We start from the raw sequence: 25,769 nt of genomic DNA, 5'->3' as shown, positions 1-25,769 counted from the left end.
TTTTTATAATCTTTTTTGTCTGTTTGGGGAATCAATCATACAATAAACAGAGCAAATATGCAGAGTATGTGTTTTTGAATCAAACATATATTTGTTCCATATTCACTCAATTTTTACATAAAATGTGTTAATTCTTAAAATCTACATGTTGAACGAATAAATATATTAAACCTATGCCTAAAAAGATAATACAGTATCTTTGAGAACTGTTCAATACCTATTTTACAGGGGTATCTTTAAGGAAACAGCATCTTCTTTGCTCCTGTTTCTTTCACTTATTTGTGCACTGTGATGAGTGATGGGGATTAAGAACACTGAAACACACAGCTACAGTTACTAAGCTTTTTCTCCAGTACAAATTTTGTTGCACTTTTTTTCTAAAATATAACATTTTACTTAGTCATAAAGTGGAGAAAAGTTTGCACTGGGACAAAAGCTCAGTAAAAATCTGGCCTAGTGTTTACTTACTTGCCAGAAAAGCATACAGACATATTATGTTATATATTATTCTGCTCTAGTGTTTGCAATGTTACACTATTCTACCATAACCGCAAAGAAACTACTTTTTTGTAAGAAGCACCATAAAAAGCGTACTGTAAAATACATATTTTTTAAAATATGATTGTGGTATCTCAGTACTTACAGATAACTCTGTTTGGTGGAGTAAGGTGATATCCATTCGCTTCACACCAGCCTACTGGGAAAATGTCCATGGACTCCACATCAACTATATACTCTGCAAATGGCTTCTTCAAACCTACAGGAGAACACAAATATAACATTACTGTTATTATTTATTTATTTTGCAGACACCTTTACCCAAGGCGAACATGTATCAATATGTAATTAAAATAACATTTCTGCAGGCACTTTATCCACTTCTCCTGAAATTCCAAGCACTGATATAATTTATTTATTACCAAACTCCCTTATCCAGGGAGACTTACAATTGTTACAAGATATCACATTATTTTTTTACATACAATTACCCATCTACATTTGTATTATTATTATTATTTAATTGAGCTATGTATTATTATTATTATTATTATTATTATTATTATTATTATTATTATTAGTTTACTTTGTTTCTGTGTGTGATTTATTTATTCTAGTTTTGAAAAAAAATATTACTATCAAAGTTTTGTCAAAGACTGTTTTTTTTTTTTTTTACCAATACTTGTAAGTTGCTTCTTTTTTAATACAAAACAAATGGAATTACTCAACATCTTGAGTGGTATTTCTTTATTTTTGTGACCTCTGTACTCATAAATAAATATACAGTAAAACCTACTCATGCGACCACCTTTATTTACCGACCACCTGGTCTAATCGACCACTTTAAATTCCTCCCAATAATATTGTGCTTTTATTTAACTGTATTAAGCAACCACCTGTCTAACGCAACCAGCGACCACAATTCTCTTACCCAGCAACAGACTCAAACCTGTACTAAGCACCCTGACACAGGGCTATTGTAATAAAAAAAATATGGTTTTAAATGGTACGTCCTAAATTCAAAGGAATACGGTAACCATTTTAGCGGTCTTTTATCCGTTATCAATAAAACAACAGCGCTCTCTTGTAAAGGAAGAGAGAAAATGTGAAGAAAACAAAATGTCCTCCCTAGATGGCAGCATTAAAGTTATTAAACTTGTAAAGACAGTAAGTGCCAGAAAAACTGCTGAAAAATTTGGCACTAGAAAAACGCAGATACAACATTTTGAAACGGAAAGAACTGGGTCTTGAAGTTTTAGGGATTTATTTTTGTTCACGTGACCGTGTTTTGAGCAGATTCAATATCTAAACTGTTAATTTACCTTGATGTCCTGATTGGCTTGCTGTTTGTTTCACCTTCTTCATTATTCTAACACAAGAGCAAGCAATGACATTAATCACTTCCCCCAGATGCTACTTTAACTTGCATTTCGGTCTCGCACTTGCCTGGGAACTAGGTATCTTCCAATGTGTCTGTTGTATTGTTCTTTCCCGCTAATTTAACAGGATGTAGCAGCTTAAGACTTAAAAGGCAAACCGTTAAAATAAAAATAAACACCTAAAAATTCAAGCCATACTTTTAAGAATATGAAAACAATGTGCGCGGTAATTGAAAAATAGCTTATGGTTATGCTGGCATTGGTTTCAGGATGCAATGAATCAACACGTACCTGAAAGGCAGACTCAGGCATTGAAATTTGCAAAGGATTTAAAACATTTTGTGTGACCTGAGACAGGCAAGCATTCATTACTTTCACAAAATAATTTGTTTTGTAAATGCATTATTTAAATGAATGTTACTAAATTACATACTTCCTTTTGTTCATATTACATCTTCTGGCTTTTAAAGTGTATGTAAAGACAAATATAATTACAGGAAAGCATGTCAGAGACAAATAGAAAATTCATATGGGCCCTCCTTTAAGAGACCACCTGTGTTAAGAGGCCACTATTAGACGGTCCCTTGAGTGGTCTCTTCATACAGGTTTGACTGTACTTTTATCACAAACAGGGTAATAATGTTTCCAGTCTCAGTTTTTGGATCTGGTCTGTATTTGCCATTTCGGAGGTTGTTTTTCGTAAAATACTATGCATCAAAAAACCTTGTGTAGCTCTGCAATTGTACAAGAGATTTCATTTCTGATTTCTGATTAGAAATCCTTGGAAAATTGTGCAGCTCCTATATACTATAGATAGTTTTCTATATAACTTGATAAATATGAGTTATTATTATACATTTTACTATATTTTTTTGGGAGGCGTGGCATGTCATGCATGACATGAGGTGTCATTCAGAAAATCATTGTAAGGAAGAACTATATTAGACTAGCTACTGACATAAAAACGGCCTTTACATTTAAAATCCTGAATTCACATTGTATACAAGATGAATTCTAAATGCACTTGTTTCTTTCAATAAATGTTTTAAATCTCAGTTGTGTATTGCTTATTAGGAAAGACAAACAGTTTAGTCGTACCAGAACGTATTTTATGTTTTGAAGGCTGTGGTGTTTTGTCAGTTTAATGTTGTTCTCAGTGAGAATGATTTCTGCAGTACTTTATGACATTAGAAAGAGCTCTTGGCTATAAAGAAAACTTCCCCAGCATCAGATAAAAGCACGCTGCAATATCATTTATTGCATCTCTCAACTCTTCACCATTTTTCCTTCTCATAATCACTCTTCAATAACTCCTGTACATGCAACTGGGACTTTGAACCCTATTTAGTGTAATTTACAAGCACAAAGGAACATTTTCTTAAAGGAATAAAAACACTTTAATGTTCTTAAACTATACTCTGAGCAATGACTTGTTGTTTGTATACTGTTAAGTGTTTTTTTTTCTTTAAGAAAATGTGTCCTTGCCCCTTTGGTATTTCTAGAGGACTATGAGATTTTCTATAGAATCTCTTATTTTTGTGAGGTGCTGGTGTTTTTTTTTTTTTCAGACAAACAAAAAATGTTTAAGTAATTTTAACAGCTATAGAATTATAATGAAAGCCCCAAAAGCCTGATGCATAAAACAGTTGCAGATTTGTGATGTAATGTTCCACAGAGCAGTTGCTGTGACCTCAACCTTATTCTCTTTAGGTTGAAAACAGGACATGGGTGGCTAAGATTGATGACAAAGCAAATCCCCACCCACTGTGATGGAGGCTTGCTGCAATGTGGTGGCTAGGAGGTGGAGGTTAGCTAGCAGTAGGTGAGGGATATAGTGATGCACAGACTGGGGTTCAGACCAGCCTTACCAGCAATAATGTCTGATACAGGCTTATCATTAGCAGTATGTAAAACAATGAGGCGTATGGAATTGTATGCATAGATTAGTATGATATCAATCCTGTTTTAATTGCTTTTTCAGAGGTATTTTGTGTGCTCATGCCGACGGGGACTGTAGCTACTGCGCTCAGAGTTAGACTAGACCCACTCTGGGGTTTCTTGCCTCAGCAATGAGACTTTCTCAGGAGGCAATATCTTATCCATCACTGTGAAAATGCTCCAAAGAATTGTCTGTTTTTTTCTCTTTAGGGCTTTCTCCTTCTGTTTTTTTTTTTATAGCTTATAACGTATAAGCAACAACAACAAAAAATATCTTATTTGTATCACTAAACTCATGGCTAGTTTTAACGCAGGTACTATGCATGGGGATGGCCCCGGGCCAAGAAATATGGTAAATAAATTAAAGAGTGTTGCTGCTGTCTTAAAGGGACCACTTCAGGAATATATGACTAAAATGGCACTTTAATGTATGTATTTACTATTTCCAGTGGATGATTGAGACTAGTTACCTTCTAGATGGAGCCACATCAACCTTCCTTTCACTTTAGTGATCGATGCCACACATATTTCTGCTGGATTCATTGGGTTGACAGCCTCCAGCTTCATGTTTTTGGAAAACCCCCAACGCAGTGATGTCTGCAAAAGCAAAATGTGCTGACTGAGTACCTACGTCCTACAACAGCAACAGTACTGAAGAAATCAGGGCATAACCTTCAGCTAAACTCATATAAAGATTTAGATTTTGAATCTCCTGGTACTATAAGAAATTACTTTCATGATATGTTGCTCTGTCACAATCTAGAATTTGAAACAAGCATGGCATATACACTGCAATAAGATTTACTAAATTAATGTATTCTATTAGATTTTTAATCCAAGCAAACACATCATTCAGTGGTTCATTATTAACTTTTTAAATCCCCCTTTTTGTCACACTGCCATCCCATACAAGTTATACCATGTTTTAGATTTTTATATACATTCAATACTTGTCTAGACAGATTCTGACCTTCCACTGATGCCCCTGTGACACAATAACAAAGTAATTGCTAAAATTGCTAAATAGCAACGATTAGAGGAAAAAAAAGTAATTTCATTCAAATTAAGATAAAGGAGACATACTTTAGCCCTTGTAACTACTGTTTAAGAAATTCAAACCTAATCTACCTATTAGACTATAATGAAAATATAATATGCTTTTCAGAAACCACAAGCTAAATTACAATACTATGCCTTACATCTTCCAGTACAATTAACATGTACAATTAAAACTATTACTGATGTACATGTTAATGCCTGCTGCATTCCAACTTGAAAATACATCTTTTAATAAAAAAGTCGATTAAGTAGGCAAACCATAACAGCTGTTACACTAGCTCTTTGAATTTTCAATTAATCATGAGCATCTCCTATACCACTGCTATATGCTATTTCCCCGATAACAATAGCAGGTTTAATGTACTTGTATTTTTCCATTGTGAAAATAAAAAGTCTAAAACAGTCATTATTCGAAAACAACATCTCAACAGTCAAAATCCCCTACGAAAGCACTGAGCTGCTCTACTTCTTTCACACAGAGGGGATCTCTTGAAAATGCAGCTTGCTGCCTTGGCCATTAATGACTTTTTGTGTCTTGCCTGAGGGTGATCTATAAAAGAGCAATTCTCAGACAGAAAGTCAGTGCTTCTCCTTAATTTCTACTTGATAAAATCAATCCTCTTTCTAGCTGAGATTGGTAAGAACAAATCCTGTAGGACACCAGGAGAAAAGTATCAAATTCCTTGGTGTTTTGTAAAGGTATAATATAAATTAATATGTCAAGCGTATGGCGTCTTATTAGTATCTTGTGTAGTTCTGGCTGCTCAAACTGTGCAAAATAATGTCTACAATATTATAATAAGACACACCCTACACATGATGTATTAACTTACATAAATCACAGAAATAAACACTGCACTTGTAAATTTCAATTAAAAATAAATGGGAAAGAATTACTCATATCAATGTATATTACATTTCTAAAGCAAAGATGAGGAGCTGCCTCTGTCCCACATTGCTTCAGGTAGTCTGCCCAATCAAAATCCTGGCTGAGGTAACCTGCAAAATATAAAACAGGCATGATCTTAGGAAATTAACTGGGTACTAATGAGGGTAAGCCCTTTCTTTATTCACAAGCCAGGTATGGCACAGGTAACTGCAGGTTAAGTTTATCAATATGAGCAAACTGATAACCTGATATTGTGAACACCGTGGCTGGATACGTCGCCTGTGTCTCATGCAAGGAAGTCTGTGCTTTCAGTAGCCATAAAACAGGTACATCAAACTTATTAAAACATAAATGTGAAACAGAATCGGGATGATGTGAGGCAAAAGCTATAGGTCTCGTGGATGCGGATCTGATGTGGATACAATTCATGGGCCATATTCCACTGTTGTTGTTAACATGGCTGTTATGTTCAGTTTTAAAACTAATGCAGAAGTACAGTACCGCTATTATGTTATGGACTGTCGCAATAGCTACTGTAAATTGAACCAGCTGGGTTTTGACGGCAATCGCAAAAGAATTAGTGGGAAATGTGCGTCTGTTTGGTTGTAACAATAAAGTGCTGTTCCTGATCACTAAATTCTGTCTTGTGAATACAAAACAATGGCATCCAAGCAAAGCATTATGTGGAATTTTTTCCTGAGAAGAATAGTTGCCACAGTTATTATTACTGAGGTGTACTTGCCGCTCGCTGTGTTATTGTTCTGTAAAACACTGATATGATGTCAGTTAAGAAAAGGCTTAATGCAAAGCTTGTTGTAACGTTGTCTTTATTACGCCCATGTCAAATTTTTCGTTAAGTATATGGAAAACTACAAAGTGGTATGTAATTCAATATGTTAACGTAACATTATTCAGCAGGTTTCATTCGATTTCATGAAGCAAAATTAGTTAATTCTATAGGGTGATGCAAAACTTTTGGTCATAGATGTATATATACTGTATATTTTTTATATTTATACTTTTTCCCCAGATCAGATCAAAATGTTTCACATTACATAAAACAAATATTGCTAAAATCTGGTTTTCAATGCCTACACTGGAATAAAAGTTTATTATAGATGAATAATGTATCTCACTCTAGCTGCTCTAAATCTTACAGGAAGCAAACTCTAATTTAAGATTTTATCTTTGCTTGCGAAAGCATCAAAGTCAATGCTGTACAATACTTCAGCTATAAAGTAGTTTAGTGAGGGCTGCTTTCTCTGTGACAAACCTTTGGGGCGTGTGAGGTTAACCCCGTTTTTAAGGCACCACTCCACAGGAAGGATCCCGGGGGATTCGGCATGGCAGAGCAGTGAACTGGGTGTCGGATCTCCTGCCAGATTATCAATGGTCACATGGAAATAATGATCATTATAAACCTAGAATGAGAAAGAGACACTTCCATTAGCAATGTAGAACGGATGTTAATATGGTTATACGTTTACATAATATTTAGTACATTAAATCTGATTTTAACAAAATTGTATTTATTTATATGGATCCTTATAAAAGTTCAAACACTATATGTAATAAAGGAATTGACACATGCCATACTCCATAAGTATAAGCTGCTGCCAGTATGAACTCTTCCCAATAAAAACAAGTAATTCAGACATAGGGATTAGATTGAGTTTAGTCATTCTCATACATATAAATGCATTCGCTTCTGAAGAGATCTTCTACAACATTCCTTTAAGAAAGAAATTCACTTTAATTCAGGGTCACTAAACTAAAAAAAATTAAAAATTAAAAAATTAAAAAAAGCCTTAACGTAACCCGAGGGAGTGCTGGGATGATAAGTAGACTTTTTTTTTTCCTAGCTCACATGCTGGAGTCTAGGAAAATAATAGTTTGGCTCCAAAGAAAACTGTTGCTTGATATTATAAAGAAACAACACTAAGCAAAATAACTGACAACTGTATGTCAGTAACATGAATTCCCTCGCCACAACTGTAAACATTGGAGCCACCAGTACCATGAACAATCAGATCACCATGAGCTAATATCCAGAGTATGCATGAAATACGGATGCATATGTTTGGGTAACATTTAGTAGATTTTTGTATTTTTTTTTTTCAAATTTAAAAGGACAGCAATCAGCATAGGAAGGTTAAGACTATGTAGTTTGTTTTCTAGCTATAAACTGCAATCACTGTACTTACAGACTCTCAACTTCAAATGTAAACCTAAAAAATCCAATCTGCAACAGCCATGTTCCACTATGTTTCACACTAGTGAAAAAGTTAATTGAACTGGGCCTTGTGTTGCAAATGGGAAAAAATATGTTCCTCACAAAGGCATAACAGCTTTTAGTAGGGCTTTGTCAATTCATGGGATTGAATGTACTGTATTGTAATATGATAACGTGTCAGTTTTTTGTTCAACAAAATAAGCACTCTGTCATCCAAACATGGTGGATATTGTGGCAATCTTCCTATAACGTTCAGGTATTTGTATTCCATATTTAACCTGTAAACAAAGATGACCACGTTAATGAGACGCACAATACATCTCAGGGTTGGAAAACTTAACAGCTGTAACACTTGCCTTGGTCACTGTCGCTGGGCTGATACAAAAGGGCTCCTGAGAGTCCAACATCTCTAACTTCATCCCAACCGAGAACAAATGGTTTTGAAGGTCTGCGTGGTCCTGGGTAACAAGACATTAGAAATACTGTAATGAACCAGAACCAGATAAGCAGAAGGATAAGCAGATAAGAGTCAAACACACAAAGGCCAATCAACATCTATAAAGATTCACTGAACTTAAAACACTGAAAAAAGTATTTAGTATTAAAGTCTGACGCAGTTGTCAGTTACAGAAAGGTTATTTACTGCATAGCATTTAAAACAAACACAAGGGCCTGGATTAAATCAAAATGATGGTGACACCATATCCATTACCATATCCATTCAACTGAAGTGTAAAGGCAGCTTTTAATTAGTATTAGCCCTGGATTGACATGATTGTGATCAGCTATCTAATTACTTTATTTACACCATTTTGCTACATTACTGGGTTGTTTTTTGATGAATTGCAGGAAGTCTGCTCAAGGACCGTATCATGTGCAGTATCATGAAATCCATTCCTGTCTTTGTTTTAAATTCTCTTCTGTGTCACAAAGTTCATGGTGATTTTATTCCATACTACTTAGCCTAGTGTTCACGCAAAAAATTATTAATAATATTAACAACAATTCTAAAACCTAGGAACTTTTATATTTCATTTGTGTTGGCTCAAAGCTTTCATTAGCTGACTGATATTTATGAATGGCAGATCAAAAATGTAATTTAAAAATTCCAAAATAGTTTTATGCACTGTGGACTAAATCCTAGCTCACTGATTATTCATTTTAGGGTCATATTGCTTCTAACATTTCTGTTTTTTATTTATACTTTAAACATGTTACTTACTTCTGTTATTAAATGTTTGTAGCAACTAGAACTAAATAGGTGTTTAAAGCCAACAGTATCTGTTATTAGCCCCTCATCCTTTCAAGTTCAAACCTTTGTCCAAATGTACATTAGATCAGTATATTAAGTAAAGGCTTCTGAGGAGGGGGCCTTGGGTTTTTTAATGCTGCTGCTTCCAAAGGAGAAAAAAAAACCTGTTATTCTCACTAGTCTATTTTACAGTAGCCTGGATACATATTTGACAATAACTGTGAAAGTAACAACAGCTTTTAGTTATTTTCTGCACTACACATTTGTTTTCCTTGAGTAGGCACCAACATCAGCTATACCGTACCCTGTTATGCATGGATAGATCAGTCACTGACAGATGTGATGACAGTGTAATCCCACGTGATTTAGATTGCACCTACATTACTGTGATTTTTTTATTACCATTACCACATGGTTTTCTTTTCATTGGACAGCAACAAAAAGAGTCATAGAAAACAGGTACCAAATGTGATTGGCACTATCGGGGGGGGGGGGGGGTGGCGATAAATCCAACAGGCTTGCACAGAACAATAAAATAAATGTTTTATCTGGTGTGACAAATAAAAATAGTATTGAAATGCTACAGGCTATGACTCAACAGAATGTGAATTAATCACATACAGTGTAGTTGATGTAGCTGTTACAGTGTGTAAATACAATTATATTTATCACTGTCAGATTGCCAAGACCATAAATATCCTCTGTCAAAACAGGATCCTTTATAACTGTTAAATATTCAGCTAACATCCTACATGCAATTACACTGTAAAAAAAAAAAAAGAAAAGAAAACAGTAGTAGACACAGCCTAAAGCAGGGCTTTACAACTTATTAACTGCTCTAAATAGTTCCCTGACAACACTCATTCTGAGAATCATACAACAGCAGTAAAATGCAGACAGAACAGAGCCGAGGCAGACTGAATTCTGCGTATACTGCAGAATTAATCTAAGTGATGAGTTTATAGAACGTGTAAAGATAATTTATTTTAATCAATCAATTTAATTGTTAACATGTAGTATACAATATATTTACTGTATGGATGTTATCTTATCACAATTGGTACAATATAAATACACTGCTATCTGACTACTGGTTGACTGTACAATTAAGCGATATCTGTACGGCTGGGAAGGTGTTCAAGGAAGTAAACAACTGACAGATAAAGACCTGTTTTGTTGTTTTTCTGAATTATACTAAACCAACCCAAAAGATACAGTAATTATGTTTCTTAACATACCTTTAAAAGGTAGTTTTTGTTTCACACACAAACTAAACATCTGATGTGGAAATCAATTAGAAACAGCCCAAAAACTTGTTTACCCAAGGGCATCTGGCATGCTTTAATACAGGCAATATATGCAGCACGTTTGTTATTTTATTTGTCCCATCCAATAATTTATTTTATTAGTAAGAAAACTTGGCTATTTGGGTCTAAAATTCCAACTGCGAAAAAGTAAGCAGCAGGTCGAAGCGAGGTGGCTGTGCTGGATCATTGTAGTACAAAACCTAAATCAAAACAATGCAGCACTGATTTTGTCCCACCCCCTACTGTACAGTACAGGTCACAGAAAAGCCAGTACAGACACACTGATAGGCTGATTAAAACTTTGTTGTCGTTTGAATAGTAAACAAGAACGTTAACTGCTTTGGTGAATTTTTTTTGTAAATGTTATTTGTGGAGGTTTCTTTTTTTTGTTTGTTTTTTGCTTAAGTGCAATGCACACAGGATGGGGAAGGAATAAAAAATCTACAGAAGGAAGATACGTAGTTTGCGTCACTTGCGTTGTGCAGTAGTTCATTTAAACAAGGTTTCTTTTTTTTCGTACTCTCCGTACTTGTTCGGTATGCATTGGGCCCTAAAAGAGGTGAATTTCACGGTGACCCCTCAATTTCACGATTTCCGCGAAATCACAATTTAGGTAGACCCCTATTCATAATACAGCAAAACAGCAGAAAAAAAACCTGAGCTCTAACCTTGAACACCTCCAGTGGGAGAGGATTCTTTGCTGCTTCAGTGATTGCTCTCTCCAGGGCATCTTTCCAGTCGGTAGCTGCTCTTAAACCCTGGATCTCTGAGGGAAATGGAAAATATACATCAGAATAAAAACACTCAGTTACGCTCAATTCACACTATTTAAAAAATGCAGTGTAAGGGCGCTCTTCAATATTTCAATTATACTTTCCATGCCATGAGTCAAGTTCCCAGGTATCTGTTGTCAAGTGTATTTCACCCTAGGCTTTAAGCTAACCATAATAAGTCATAATGACTATATTAAAATGAAAACTAAGTCATGTTAGTCATCCCCAACGCATTACTATAAGTCCTCTGTACACACAGTGGTACAGCAGTTCAATCTCAGAGTTTCTGATAAACATAGAGGAAAAGCAACTCAACAAAAAAATAATTGAGGTCCTACTGTACACTGTAAAGACAACTTTTTGACCTGTGCCCCCAGAATTTTGAATGGAATCAAGTTTCCTATTCAGAAATGTTGTCAGTATGAGTTCATTTCTCTGGTGAATGAATAGATTCCATTCCAAAACCACCAATAGTATTCCAAACAGTGGGGAAGCCTAGGAAGGTAGTATGTAGCATTATTTCAGCAGATGGATATATAAATCTTAAACTATATAGAAAATGCGGCCAGCAAGATAGAAAAACAAATAAGCAAGGTGTCACATTTCTCAGCCCAAAAGCCACAGCCTCTATTTTCAAAGCATTCTTCTGCATTACAACTTTTGACCAATGCATTTCATTGCCCTTTTTAATCTAAATATTACCCAGCTTCCCCATCATACTGCGGATTACAGATGCTCAGACACACACACACACACACACACACACACACACACACACACTGTACTACCACTTCTCATTTGGGGATAGGAAGTTTGCTGGAGGCTATACAATATAATTCCATGAAAAACAACAACTCTCCTATTGAACAAAACTGAACTGAACTGAACTGTAAAACTGCTGAAGATATTAAAACAAAATTTGTCCTGTAGTTCTTTGTTAGCATGGCAGCCACTTATTAAGCCATGTTTAGCTAAACTCATTGTACTGATGCACAAAACAGACACACCAAAACACTTGGAATACATCACACCCACCTGCCAATATAAACTGAACAAACTGAAACAATAACACCAGTCTCAATCGGACTTTGTTTGTTATCATTCCATGTTTGGTAGGTCAGGCTTACGTTTAGAGGAAAAACTGTACTGTAAATGATGCATGTATCTGTAAATTGCTTGTACACAGCACTTAGCAGTCAGTCATGTCAACCTTATAATTAGGGCTTCTGTTTATCGGTTTTTATTAATTTAATTTTTTGGTGCTTATTTTTAACTATTTTCGAGTTTTATGTAAATCATTTTTTTTTTGTTTTTTTTCCAGAGCTTTCGCTTTTTATATACTGTATGAAATTACTGTGTTCGGTTACTTTTAATTTTTTTCTGTCACAATATGTATAGTAACTCGACAGTACTTGCACACTTCAATTGTACCTTCTTTCTTTTGCTGTCTTCCACAACTAAATCCTTATGGTCACTGGCATATTCTTCTGGAGTTTTTGTGTGTTAAAGCATTATTTTATATTTCGCCACAATTTAAATACCACGAGCGTGTAAATATTTCCTATCTAACTGTAATATAGCTTTAAATCTCACAAGCGTGTTACAATCCTCAAATAGAAATGTAGGAAATTGCTGCCACGCAGTAGTTGGGGTGGGTTTAAAGTATTCATAATGTTCCACGTTTCCGGTTTATTCTGAATGTTACTGAAAAATTACAGGATTTTTTTTTTTAACTGGTCGTTTTTTTACTGATTTATACCCAATTTTTTGTCTATTATTCAATATTTTCCCGTTACAATTTTCTACGAAACACATAATATTTTGTTTGAAATGCTGTTTTATTTTACAGCGCACCAGCGACCCCTGTGGTCTGGCCAGGCACATGCGGGCTTGCCTGTAAGCTGCCCAGAGCTGCGTTGTCCTTCGACGCTGTAGCTCTGAGGTGGTTGCATGGTGGGCCTGCAGTGTGTAAAAGAAGTGATCGGCTCACGGCACACACTTCGGAGGACTTCACAAACACATTATCACCTGATTACTTCAATTAAAAACGTGTTTCAATTAAAAACTTATTTTTACCGATTTTGTCCCTATTTTAATATATGTAAAATAAACTCCGAAAAATTCCCGGAGTTTTCACGAATCAGGGTGAGATACAAGTCAGGAAAGAGGGACATTGCCCAACTGCACTGGTAAAGTATTATTTATTTATTTTGTACAGTAGGTTATTTTATTGATTTGTTTCACTGGGAAAGGGGTCAAGTCAATGTGAACTGAGTAACCATTTCCAGTGTTTTTCTGGTGTTTATTGGATATACACCGATTTCATTTTTTTGTATCAGGGGTGTATTATCAGTTTTTATTGGTTAAAAAATGAAAATCAGAAGCCCTGCTTATAATGAATTGTTACTTGATATTTATTTGTTCCTTTTTTTTTTTTAAAGTTTTCAATTCAAAGGTGCCCATACATACTTTAGGCCTTGTTAAATGCTGTGCTCGTGAAATTACATCTCATTCAAGATGCTGACACACTGAATTAGCTTGTAAACAGCGTGAGAAGCATCAAGCAGGGTCACAGTTGCAAGCATGCTGCATACCAGCAAGAATTCCTCCTCCATTGCTGTGCACCTCTGAATGAGATATGAATCAGTATTTTACATCTTGTGTTAAATGAAACACATCTCTTCATCACATACTTTTAGGGATACGTAATCAAACTAGCTTGGAATGGATAATACACCTGCATTATCTTATTTTAACAAGTGGGGACCTTGTTGTGACTGGAGTTCATGTAAAAAATAAATTTGTTTTGACTAATATTCTACTTAAAATGTATTTGCATTGCAGTATAACAATTAAAAAAAGAGCACTCACTTTTCATGACGTTTAACATAAATAACTCTTTAAGACAAACTTAACACCAGTCTACAACTTTACCTGTAGGAGGTTCCATGCTGTATCTGTTCTCCAGACACCAACCCACAGGACGAAGCCTGAAGTCGAGGTAAAACAGCCACTTGTCGTGTGTGTCACAGTCCAGTCCAAAGTAGCGGAGCCGCAGTCTACCGCCGATATTTTCTATCACCCTGACTATCCAGTACTGGAAGGGATTCTGGGAATCCTGTAGTTCTATCAGTGAACCAAGCATGATGAGATCAACAGTGTTCTTTCCTCGAAGAGGCTAGGAGGAGACAACAGAATGCAATTATTTAAGTGTTTTCTTTCAGTTTTATGCACTTTTTTGAGATGCAACTGTTACTGTACAGGAAAATGTAAATTTACACTTGAATGTCTATTCAAATATAGAATTACAGAATGCCCTGGTATCTGGTAATTTATTCTAAGTTTTTAAACGCTGACAAGTTAGAACCCCCCTAAAATACAAACTATTACTCACCCCTTCCAGCAAATTTGCAGGTGCTGTACGGGAACCAGTCAGCTCTTGAATAAGAAACTCTGTCCAGTCTGTGTATTTCTCTTTTATTGCTTAAAAAAAAGAGCAAAACATGAATAAAATTGCAATGCAGTTTTTTTTTTTTTTTTTACTATTGGCAATGCTAACACAAAGAAGCTATAATGGATATTTGTCCCTGGAAGAATGGTAGCACAGTGGTAAAATGCTCATATTATTTTGACATACCCATTGTATTTCAAAGGATTGAACCAATACACACTGGTAATCAACTTTATTACCATGATACAGTATTAGTACTATTGTTCCAATTGTTTTTCTATTACCATTGCAGTGGTCTGATGGTACCCTAGTGCTAATACAGTACACCCTGGAATTATAATGGTAATTACCTTATTGAACCCATTACTGTTTACCAAAGGGGCCAGCAGTCTCAAACAATGGGAGAAGAAAACAAGCATGTCAGGGACATTCATCCCCACCCCGCTATCAGTACCATGAAAAGATAGACCACCTAGATCATATGCATATGCAAAAATGTAAGTTAAACATACAGACAGACAGGCAGATTTATTATGTTTGCGGATGACACTACGTTATATACAACAACTATCAATCCAGTAACAGATACAATAGCTCTTCAACATAGTATTAATCTTGTTTATGACTGGTTTGGAATTAATTATTTGAAACCGATCATTTTCAAAACTCTCTCGATAGGGGACCCCCATTCGAGAGAGTTGCTCCTCTGGGTTTAGGTATCTGATGGCATGCTCTGGACACACCATGTTGATTATGTCTGTTGAAAAGCCCGGAGAGTTATGGGGTTTATTTTTTGTTCCTTTAGAGAGGCCCCTTCAAATGTTATTTTACATCTTTACAAGAGGTTAGTAAGACCTACTTTAGTGTAGAACTCTTTTGTCTCGGACACATACCAAAAACACAATACTAAGAAGCTTGAGACTATGCAAAAACATGCTAGGGTTGTATTGAACAGCTGAAATTGGGATTCTACTTACAAAAGCCACTAAGTGGCTGAAGGTCCTATTTTACTCTTGCTCACTTCTGAAAGGTTTTGCATTCACTGTGTTCCACCTTTGTGTCAATCTGTCCTCCTAAAAGATCTGGGTTGAGAGGTCTCTACAGTGATGCTCTGACAATCTTCGGTTGTGTTGCTATTCTTTCTTTGGCACAGCCTTGCGGTTATGGAACGTCTTTCCCAATCTCAGTGTCATTTTCAAGACTCTCTGGGTTTAAATTCACTGTTCAGTGTCATCTGTGCTTGAGATTAACTTGTTGTAATGAAAGTCATTGTTTGGAATTATTTTATTGTTCTTATATTTTATTGAGTATTTAGGTCTCTCTTTGTGTAGTGCTGCTCACACTATTGAGATGTACCTGTGCTGCCCCTGTGGGCACAAAGTGAATAAACTAAACTAAACTAAATAGCTGTAAAAGCAGTGTGGAGTAGTGGTTAGGGCTCTAGACTCTTGACCGGAGGGTTGTGGGTTCAGTCACCAGTGGGGGAAACTGCTGCTGTACCCTTGAGCAAAGTACTTTACCTAGATTGCTCCAGTAAAAACCCAACTGTATAAATGGGTAATTGTATGTAAAAATAATGTGATATCTTGTAACAATTGTAAGTCGCCCTGGATAAGGGCGTCTGCTGAGAAATAAATAATAATAATAATAATAAAATGTATTGTTGCAAAGGGACAGAGACAAACATACAGGAGGCATCCAAACGCCCCCCAGGTTTTTATACTCTTAATAACTGGATAACCATAGCCCACTAAATGACAGACTGTGTATAAGCAGAGATTGTGAAACACTCAATAGCTTGCTAGTCCCACTTTTCACGAGGACAAGTAGAACTCTAAAGTGTGGGATAATAAAACAGACAATACTGAAAGATCCTGGTTGCAGTGCTGACAAATAATAAGAGCAGACATGCCACTGTGTTTTCAATTCAAGTAGTTAAGTTCTAAGGTGTTGGGTTTCAATTCAGCACACTCTTCTGTGACCTCTTCAGTAACATGCTGATATTACACAGAAAGCCTATGTATAATCTTAGTATTGTAGCTTTATTGCTAGTTTCATACAGTTCAATCGATTTTACTCCGATTTGAAAACTTGCCTTTACACAAGCTTCAAAAGAGGGTTTGAAAACTAGGGTTTAAAATGCACACCGTTTTATTTAAACTTAACTATACTTATGCCAATTAACTATATCTACAGTTAAATATATAAAAAATATATAAATACAACCTGTATATCTTAACATCATATCCTAATGTACAGTCAGCACTCACATATCCGACCCTATAAAATAATACTTCAGTGACGGTTAAACGAGTGTGATGCATATCTGATATTTCATTTTGGTCCGTTCCAACCCTTGTCCGTTTTTTCAGGGAACACAAAAAAGATACAATGTCAAAAATACACAGCTGAAAGGGCTGTGTTTTAAAACAAGAAGGCTTCCATTTTGATGTACTGTAGTTGATTTTGTTGGTACAGTACTATATTTTCAATAGGAAAAGTATTTTTATTAAGAATGATATGCTTGTGAAAATATCACTTGCCAAAAGAGATGACTCACACGTGGACTGTAATACAGTACATACTTTTAAATCCAGTACATATTGTAGCAATGTGTAAAATTCCCCATTAACAACCCAACAGCAAAATTAAATCAAAATGTTACCCATGCACAGAACCGCGTAAAATGTAAAAGGCAATGCAATTTAAAAAAACAACACCAGTTTCCAGAATTAAAACCGTATCCAAAGTCAGTACTCAAAACTGCAGAATATAGTGCTCGATAAAGCCATAATGTCACAGTCCTAATGCACAAAAGCAACTAAAGATCAGATTTTTTTTTTAAAATGCATCACTAAAACTGTTTAATGATTAAATTTTACATTATCGAAGCTTGTCTCGCTCGCATTGTTTTTGCTGTATTTTCGTCAAAGACACGGGCTGTGACAGATAAACAAGTACATTGTAGCATTGAAGAGATGGGCTTTATATCAGAAAACTGGTGATGGAGTCGGAACTCATGTGTGACGGGTAAGTGCATTAATTTGTTACATATATATATATATATATATATATATATATATATATATATATATATATATATATATATGGGTAACGGATATCCGAGTGCTAACTGTATTCAGGGCACATTTGGGACTAGTTCTCAGAAAAATCACAAAAAATATTAAATGAAGCAGAAAAAGTCAACTGCTCTGATATTGTTAACTAGCTACTGAAAAGTCAACTGAAAGACACATTTACACAACGCTATGACTGATCTGAAAAGTAAATGAAAAATCTAATCCAGCAGGTTAATGTGTCATCGTACAACCCATTAAAAACCCTCTTTCTCATTTGAATTCTACACTGATGATTTATTTAATCTCCTTCCAAAACTCTGTTCTGGTTTCTTAATCACATAATATTGTGGTGATTTATAATTCATTATACAAGAGGAATCTTGATTTGATTCACTGCAGATAACCTACTGAGAACAACAGGACAATTAAATATTCACACGGGAAAAAATGATTTACTCCCTACTGTTACAAAAGACATAAATAACACTGCCAACAGACTGCAACATTCTAGTAAAATAGCAGGTAAACTGTATAAGAAACCACCATACACCATTATTTACGGAGGTCATTTAAAACAAAAACCTTCAGGTCAGTAGTATTACAATGGAATTACGTTCATCAGAAAAGAAACACACAAACAAACAAACAGCTAGATAGACACATCTATGGTCATCTAAATATTTAGGTGCTTCCCTCATTTTTGAAATTCACGTTTACCTGTGCTCTGTAGACCTATAAGGTGTTCCTATAGCTATGCCTGCCGGGATTAATAATCAAAGAAACCTAATTCATGTATTCTAAGTTATAAATAAAATGCCTAAAGGTCCACATTCCCCTGCACTGTCACCCAAGTTCAGAGGTGGTGAGTATATAATGTAGCCACCCGATTTTCTCTGTTGGGGTTTGGTTTTCTTCACCAGTCTGCCTTTTCTCCCTTGTATTACCTGAACTACAGACCCAACTAAGGCTGGAACTCGGAACAAACACATTTGAGTTTTGAAGCAGTACTGTACAAGGCTACATCAAAACACACACACAACTGGCGTGCTATCTCTTTGGCCAAAACCTTTCTATTAAAAACAGTGACTGGCTGCACAACATAAAAAAGCTTTAATATTGCTTCAGATACTTGACCCTTCAGGCTATTTATTTGTTGCTTTGACTGGCTGAATAGATTGAGGAGGTAAAGGTGTATTTAAAAGTTAATAACAGCATTCAATGTATTTCTATTAAGGGTTTGCATTGAGGTTTACAGGTGTTGCAGTTTGTCCTTTATCTAATCTTTTGTCATTGGCAGACGGCATGGCAAACTTTTCATATTTCTTTCCAATAAACTGCTGCCAACATAAACAAATGAGTCCATTATAGTGTGATAATCTATTTATGAGCCACTAATTCAGATCCAATGTGTCTTGATTAATTGAGCGAGTCCTAACATGTTTATCCTAATCATCCAGAACATGCATATTACGGTGCGCATCTCACATTAAAGGCCATGGCACACTGGATATGTTCCGTCATTTAGCATCTGTCATCCGAAAAAGTGGTGAGGTAATCCATTGCACAACAGGTGCGTTAATATCGAACTTCAGAGCGCTGATGTGTAGTGGAGGCTTTGTAGTAAATATACCTAGTTTCAGTATTTTAATAAAAAAATAAATACAATTCTGTTGTTAATTCTTACACAACTTTGAACACAAGAAAATGTTAAATGAAGTATAAACTTAATGATCAGCAAACGCTGATGGAAGTTGAAATGTTTGCTAATTATTATCTTTCTACTAGATCTATAATAACGTTACACAATACATAATAATAATTAAAAAAAAAACATATGATATTACACAACACAGTTGTCATAGCATCAGAAAACATATGACCAATATTTAATTTTTCAAACACTCGCTCCTGTAATAAATATATCTAAAAGTTGGGAAGCTAGCAATGAGCTACCGAAAATACTTTACCATAATGACCTTCTACTCTATGGTTATGGAGCCAGAAATTCCATTACTTTCATGTACTGCACCTCTTTTCTGACTGTTCAGCCCTGATACGCTTGTAATAACCTATACTTCACAAAATCCACTTATGTATGCTGTCAGTTTATAATTTCATGTTTTATAATACATATCATTCATGACCAAGTCCACGGCAATGTCTTGCCATATGTTTTATTTTTTTTCAAAGTCTTTGCAATCTTTGTTGGATTTATCATGAAGTCATTTTTGTTTGGCGACACACACAATTCGTTTTTCCATTTTATTCAGGGAACTGTAAGAATCCACCTGTCTTTCCTGTCCTTTTTCATTGGTCAATGTATTTTTTAACACAAGTCAAATCGGATCAAATCGAACTTGTTTCGATTCCAAAATGGACGCATCACCGTCGTACGACAATTCCAGACTCAGTGTGCAAGGTGCTATAGGGAATGCACGTGATCGTTTTTTTCTGTTTAGACGCACATTAAATTCGGAATGCGTTATCGAATCCAGCGTGCAAAGGCCTTTAACCCTGCTAACTGAAAAATGCCCTTCTCTAAAAACAGTTGCTGAAAGAAAACAATACAATAATTACATATCAGATCATGTGTTAAAATAGTCAGCATTGACTCAATATATGTTCCTTTTTTGTTGTTGTACAGTCAGCATTATAAACAGGAGGGATAGCCTGGTTTGAGGTAAAGTCAAGTAGATAAATGTTTGGCAGTCCATGAAGGGACTGAACTGGCACAGCAACTTATCTGAATAAACCCAATGGGATTTTTTGTAACAAATGGATATGTATAGAGCAAGTATCAAAACTTTTTAGGTAAATAACAGATTCTATTAAGGTTTAATAGATTTGCTTGAATGATTCATTGCGATGTGTCAGTTTAATAATATTCCTGAGGAATTATCTTACTTAAATGCAAAAGTGTCTGTCAGGGCTTGATGTTACAGGCAGCCTACTAGTACACGAAAGACGATTCCGTTTATCTATAATGAAAACACACGGGCCAACGGATTCTAGAATAATTATAGTTATGTGAAAATGTATTAAAATAATATAGGCATTATAAAATGCAATTTAATATAATTATATATATATATATATATATATATATATATATATATATATATATATATATCCCGGTTTTATATAGTGGACCGAATTATAATAACATGAATTCTGAGAAATGACTGCATTCCCTTCAATCATCTACAAAGAAGAACTTAGTTGGCTAACCATAACTCTTTTTTGATTCAAGTGGCTTTCAAAGAACTTCTTTATGTTTTAGTATAAAATTGAACATGACGGTGGCATACTGCTGCTTTAATCTCCAAGAATGAGTATGTTTCCATTTCATGAAGCAGTACTCAGAACTGATGACTAATAGCCCAGTGCTGAGCACAGAAGGTCAATGAAAGACATTCAAATGCAGCATACAGCTGGCTGGATTTTGTTAAGCAGGTTATTAAGATGATGTTGTATTTAGTTTTTACATTTAATTTAATCTCTTCTGGTACAGTGTTGGTGAGTGAAGTGCACCAGTGCATATGACAATTTCAATACATTTCATACCCTGCCTCAATCAATGCAACTGGCCTGGGACAGGGGCAAGCTCACAGAGAGGCCTGACCTACCTTGATCTGACACAGGTGTGTTTTATTTTAATGAGAAAAAAAATATGTATACAGCATGTGTTTGTGTGTGTTTACAGATTCAAGAATAAATTGCTGCCCTCTTGCCTTCGAAAGACAATACAGAAATAAATAATTTTAAGATTCTGGAATATAGACATAATGAGTTGCAACATTCTTAAAAACACAGCAAAAACTAACAGGTCATATAGGAGAAGTGTACTGGAATGATCATAGAATGCAAGACAGACACAAGAGAGGTTGCCCTACATGTATAAACAGAATCACACCTTTTAAACAAATGCAAACCTTTAAAGTTATCATTATAATGTTATGCATAAACCACCCAATGAGAGAACACAGTATGTACAATATGTTCCCTCATAGGTGACTAATGTCTGTACAAAACCAGCACTGTAATACCAATAATAAGTGGACATTAACCAATCTCAAGCACTGTAATTAAGCAGCTATGTTTATTTCCACTACGGCTGTCAGACTAAGGCATTGTGATAGCCACCTAGTTTTACCAAATTAATAATGTAAATCTATTTGGCCTCTGCATACAATTGCTGTTGTAGACCTTTAGTTTGGTTACAAAATGTTGCTTAATTTGGCACATTGTTGGTTGGGAAGAAAAAATGAATTACCAATCAGGTTATGACTAAGGCCCTGTGAAAATCGCGGAAATTTTCTTTAAAATTCACGACAGTGTCACGGGTAAAGTATCATATTTCATGTGTTTCGTGCTTCACTGTTTTCAGTGGAATTTTGGAATATGGAAGTCACCGTTTTTTTTTTCTTTGCAAGTAAAGCAGTCGCAGTACTGCTCTGGATTTCCGCCTTTCTCTTTCGGTGAATACTTGAATCTACATGCCCGTCAACAGACGATTAACAGTAGTGATCTACAGTAACGTTGCAGGATGTACAGAAGAGCTTACCTCCATCGCTGTATAAAACTCCTGCTGGATACTGCTTTACAAGATCTGCTGTAGAGACATCTTTAGCCTTTTTAGAGACATCCATTTTCTTGTTTACAGTGTGTAGTATTTTAATTTCCCGCCTAGCTTGCATATAGTCACATGACATAATCACTGCACAGCACTATGTGCATGGCTAATAGTACACGCAGGCACACAGCAGAGCTGTACAGTTTTGTTAATGTTTTTTTTTTTGTATGAAATAATGTATTTTTATTTCTTAAGAATATTGGGCTAATTTCACGATTTCCACGCAGCCCGTGATTTACACAGGCCCTTAGTTATGACATGAAAAGCTGACACAAATTTTGTAATATGTTCATGTATTTTCTATTTACTGGAAAGCACAAACCAATATAAAAACTAAAGTCAAACATTATACTCACTTTCTTTCAGTAAAAACACTCTTGTACCTTTATGTCGACAACTGTAAATCACCCATATCTCAAATTACTTATCTATTTTGTTAAAAAAAATAATAATAAAAAAAAATCCCTACTAATAATTAAACAAAAAATCACCTTTCAGCTTCAGCTATTAACTTCTGTGCTGTGGTCTAAACTGACAGACATACTGTCAATGTTCAATTACAAACATAAACTGGTAAATTTTTATGACTGTTTAAATGTTATGCAGGTGCCAGCGTTTAAATCATATCTACACACACACACACATACACACACACACACTCTTTAGATTACATTCTAATGTACACTGCCAGCTCTGGTTAGTATTTTCTAAGCAAAGAAACCCTATATGCAAATAATGTTTTAACATCGCAAAGACTCAACCACAAAGCCAAAAAAAAAAAAACCCACGTACATACCAAAGTATAAAATTTAAATTAGGGTTGTCACTAGTTTCAAATTTTTGATCGCCATGAGTTGATTAACTGACAGATTCATCCGTGCACATTTTTAATAAAGGTAACAATCTTATAGCAACTGTCCTGCATGTAATACCAAAAAAATCAATAGAATCTAAAAAAGAAACAAGCCCAATGGGAATCTGGTCTTTTTAAAAGCATTTGAATTATTATTTTTATCGTAGTAAATGTTTCTCTTTGTATTTGTACTGCGCTATTGAGAAGTACCTGTGCTGACCCTGTAGGCACCAAGTGAATAAACTAAACCAAACTAAACCTTTTTATTATTATTATATTATATTCAAAGAGCAAAACAAAACCAATAATAATAATAATAATAATAATAATAATAATAATAATAATAAACACAGCTTACATATGTTACAGAATCAGAATGCACAGATTCAGTTGTTATAGTAACTCTGCTGGTCAGGATCGTTGACACAAACCGGAAATCCATCTTTTTTTTTTTTTTTTTTGTTTTATTTCCCCTTCTGTTGACAAATTACATAGATATCAAGGACATTTTTTGTTGTTTTTTAAACAAATGATTTGCGTAAAAGTGTACAGGTAAGTTAAAGCCTATACATAATTTATTTACACTTATGCATTCTCTGAATTAATACTGAAAATATTGAAATCCTGTCATACGTATTCACAGGGATGCAAGGGCTAAATAAATGTCAGTTGCCATCAGAGCATTCTGTTTATTATGGATGTTTGCTTTTTACTGCCATCAGTAACTTCATCCACAGGAATTTCTGAATGTTTTCATTTCAAATGGTGAAGCATTGAACGTGAGTGCATGAACAGCATGAACAGATAGTGCACCAATAAAGTGCCAGATCGACTGAGAATAAAACCCCAGTGTCAATCTTTCTGTTGCACCAATTAGAAAAGCTGCGTACTTGCAGGCAATTGCCAAACCCCTTCCTTTTATAATATCCGCCCTCACTGTGGCATCACAGCAATCGCATACGCGACGGACTACTCTATATGATGATAAATTACAAAAATTAATACATTAAAAAATGTGCATTTGGTGAAATTTGTCATGTGACCGGTTATACGTCTAGTATATTATTCAACATTTAACCACTTCTTTAGAGTTCGTACGTTTAAACGTTTAAAATCTCCATCTCTAGAATTTAGCACAGAAACATTATTGCTTAACTTCTGAGTGTATGATTGGCCTTCGCAGTTGCTTAACACCGGGTGCTGCTTTTGAAAAAAAAAAAAATAACGTTCTGAAAAAGAAAATGCACAGATCAGAGGAGTTCATTTGGGCTAGAGATAGGATTTCAACTATTTAAAATGCTCTGAACAGTATCTTGAGAGATGTTATGTAAGAAGCTTACTCTCAAGGACAAGCAGAGTTCGACAGTCATCCATTCAATATGACTAAACAATCATAAAGCCTTTTATGAAAAAGAAGGAGCAGTTTTATTACTGTTTAATAGATATCAGCCAACGGTATTCTGTATTTGGACTTTATTTTTTATTGCAGACCACAAGGTGACATTTCATACTGCCACCCTATGACTTTCTTTTTTCTATTTTTCCCCAGTTTTTAACTTGTTTGGTCAGGTGTGAGTCATCCATTTGATCTTTGTCAAGAATATACGGCACCAAGGTGGGTTTTTCACACTTTCTTCTTATACAGTATTATCCACAACTTCATACACTCATTTACAAGACAAAAGACACTTGAACATAATGCAAATGTTAGTTGGTATATTTACTGCATGTATTGTTAAAAAAAAAAAACAATTGTGTTCTATTAATTACATAAATCTGACAGATGTAAAAAATATCAATCATTAAAGAACAAACTCTGGTAGTCTGACGTTAGGATCTGGGGCTTAAAACCAGATAAAGCATGCATTAGAAGTAAAGCTTCAAATAAGGACAAACGCAATGCATTATTTCAAACATCCAGTGTTATTTGATGTGCTGCTTTACAATGTTTCCCTCTCCTTTGTGGTAACTGTTTTTTTTTCAACTTCAAATCTTCGAAGCTTATGCAAAAAGGTACTGTGGAGTACAGGTCTGCTCTGGCCTAAATTTAAAACCCGATCCGAACCCGACCCGAGCCCGAGACCTTTAAAATATTTGCATACCCAACTCGACCCGACCATCTCCACAAATATACTCTACCTTCAGTGTAGAGTATTCCTGGTTTCCAGTTAAAACGTAAATAAATCACTCTCAATTAATCATATCTCATTTACTTCCTTTCCTAGTAACCCAACACTGCATGATTTAAAAGAAGTCAACAACAGGCTTCTTCAAAACTTTGTTACCATAAATAGCCACACAGAAGATGCTCTTACGAATTCGCAAACTCATTTTTGGTCAGGCCTATATCATATCAAACCACTAAATTAACATTCAACAACAAATATTACACCACAACTATGGCTTTTACAACAGCTACAGGAT

General features: G+C 35.1%; 1 protein-coding gene across 3 annotated transcripts in view; it reads right to left on the bottom strand.

The window, feature by feature from the left end:
- The window catches only part of sfmbt2 (Scm like with four mbt domains 2), a 64,865-nt gene that overhangs the window by 17,193 nt on the left and 21,903 nt on the right, over window positions 1-25,769 (bottom strand). For all 3 annotated transcript variants that reach the window (XM_034027347.2, XM_034027348.2, XM_034027349.2), the window contains 8 exons: window positions 14,723-14,811; window positions 14,263-14,506; window positions 11,224-11,321; window positions 8,353-8,454; window positions 7,037-7,184; window positions 5,791-5,873; window positions 4,286-4,412; window positions 644-757 (listed from right to left, as the gene is read on the bottom strand). In XM_034027347.2, coding sequence (XP_033883238.2) covers window positions 644-757; window positions 4,286-4,412; window positions 5,791-5,873; window positions 7,037-7,184; window positions 8,353-8,454; window positions 11,224-11,321; window positions 14,263-14,506; window positions 14,723-14,811 — 1,005 coding nt within the window. The remainder of the gene's footprint in view (window positions 1-643; window positions 758-4,285; window positions 4,413-5,790; window positions 5,874-7,036; window positions 7,185-8,352; window positions 8,455-11,223; window positions 11,322-14,262; window positions 14,507-14,722; window positions 14,812-25,769) is intronic.

Source organism: Acipenser ruthenus, chromosome 7, assembly GCF_902713425.1.
Source record: "Acipenser ruthenus chromosome 7, fAciRut3.2 maternal haplotype, whole genome shotgun sequence".
Lineage (NCBI taxonomy): Eukaryota > Metazoa > Chordata > Actinopteri > Acipenseriformes > Acipenseridae > Acipenser > Acipenser ruthenus.
The sequence above is the reverse complement of the archived record's forward strand: the minus strand, read 5'-3'. Positions and strand labels throughout refer to the sequence as shown.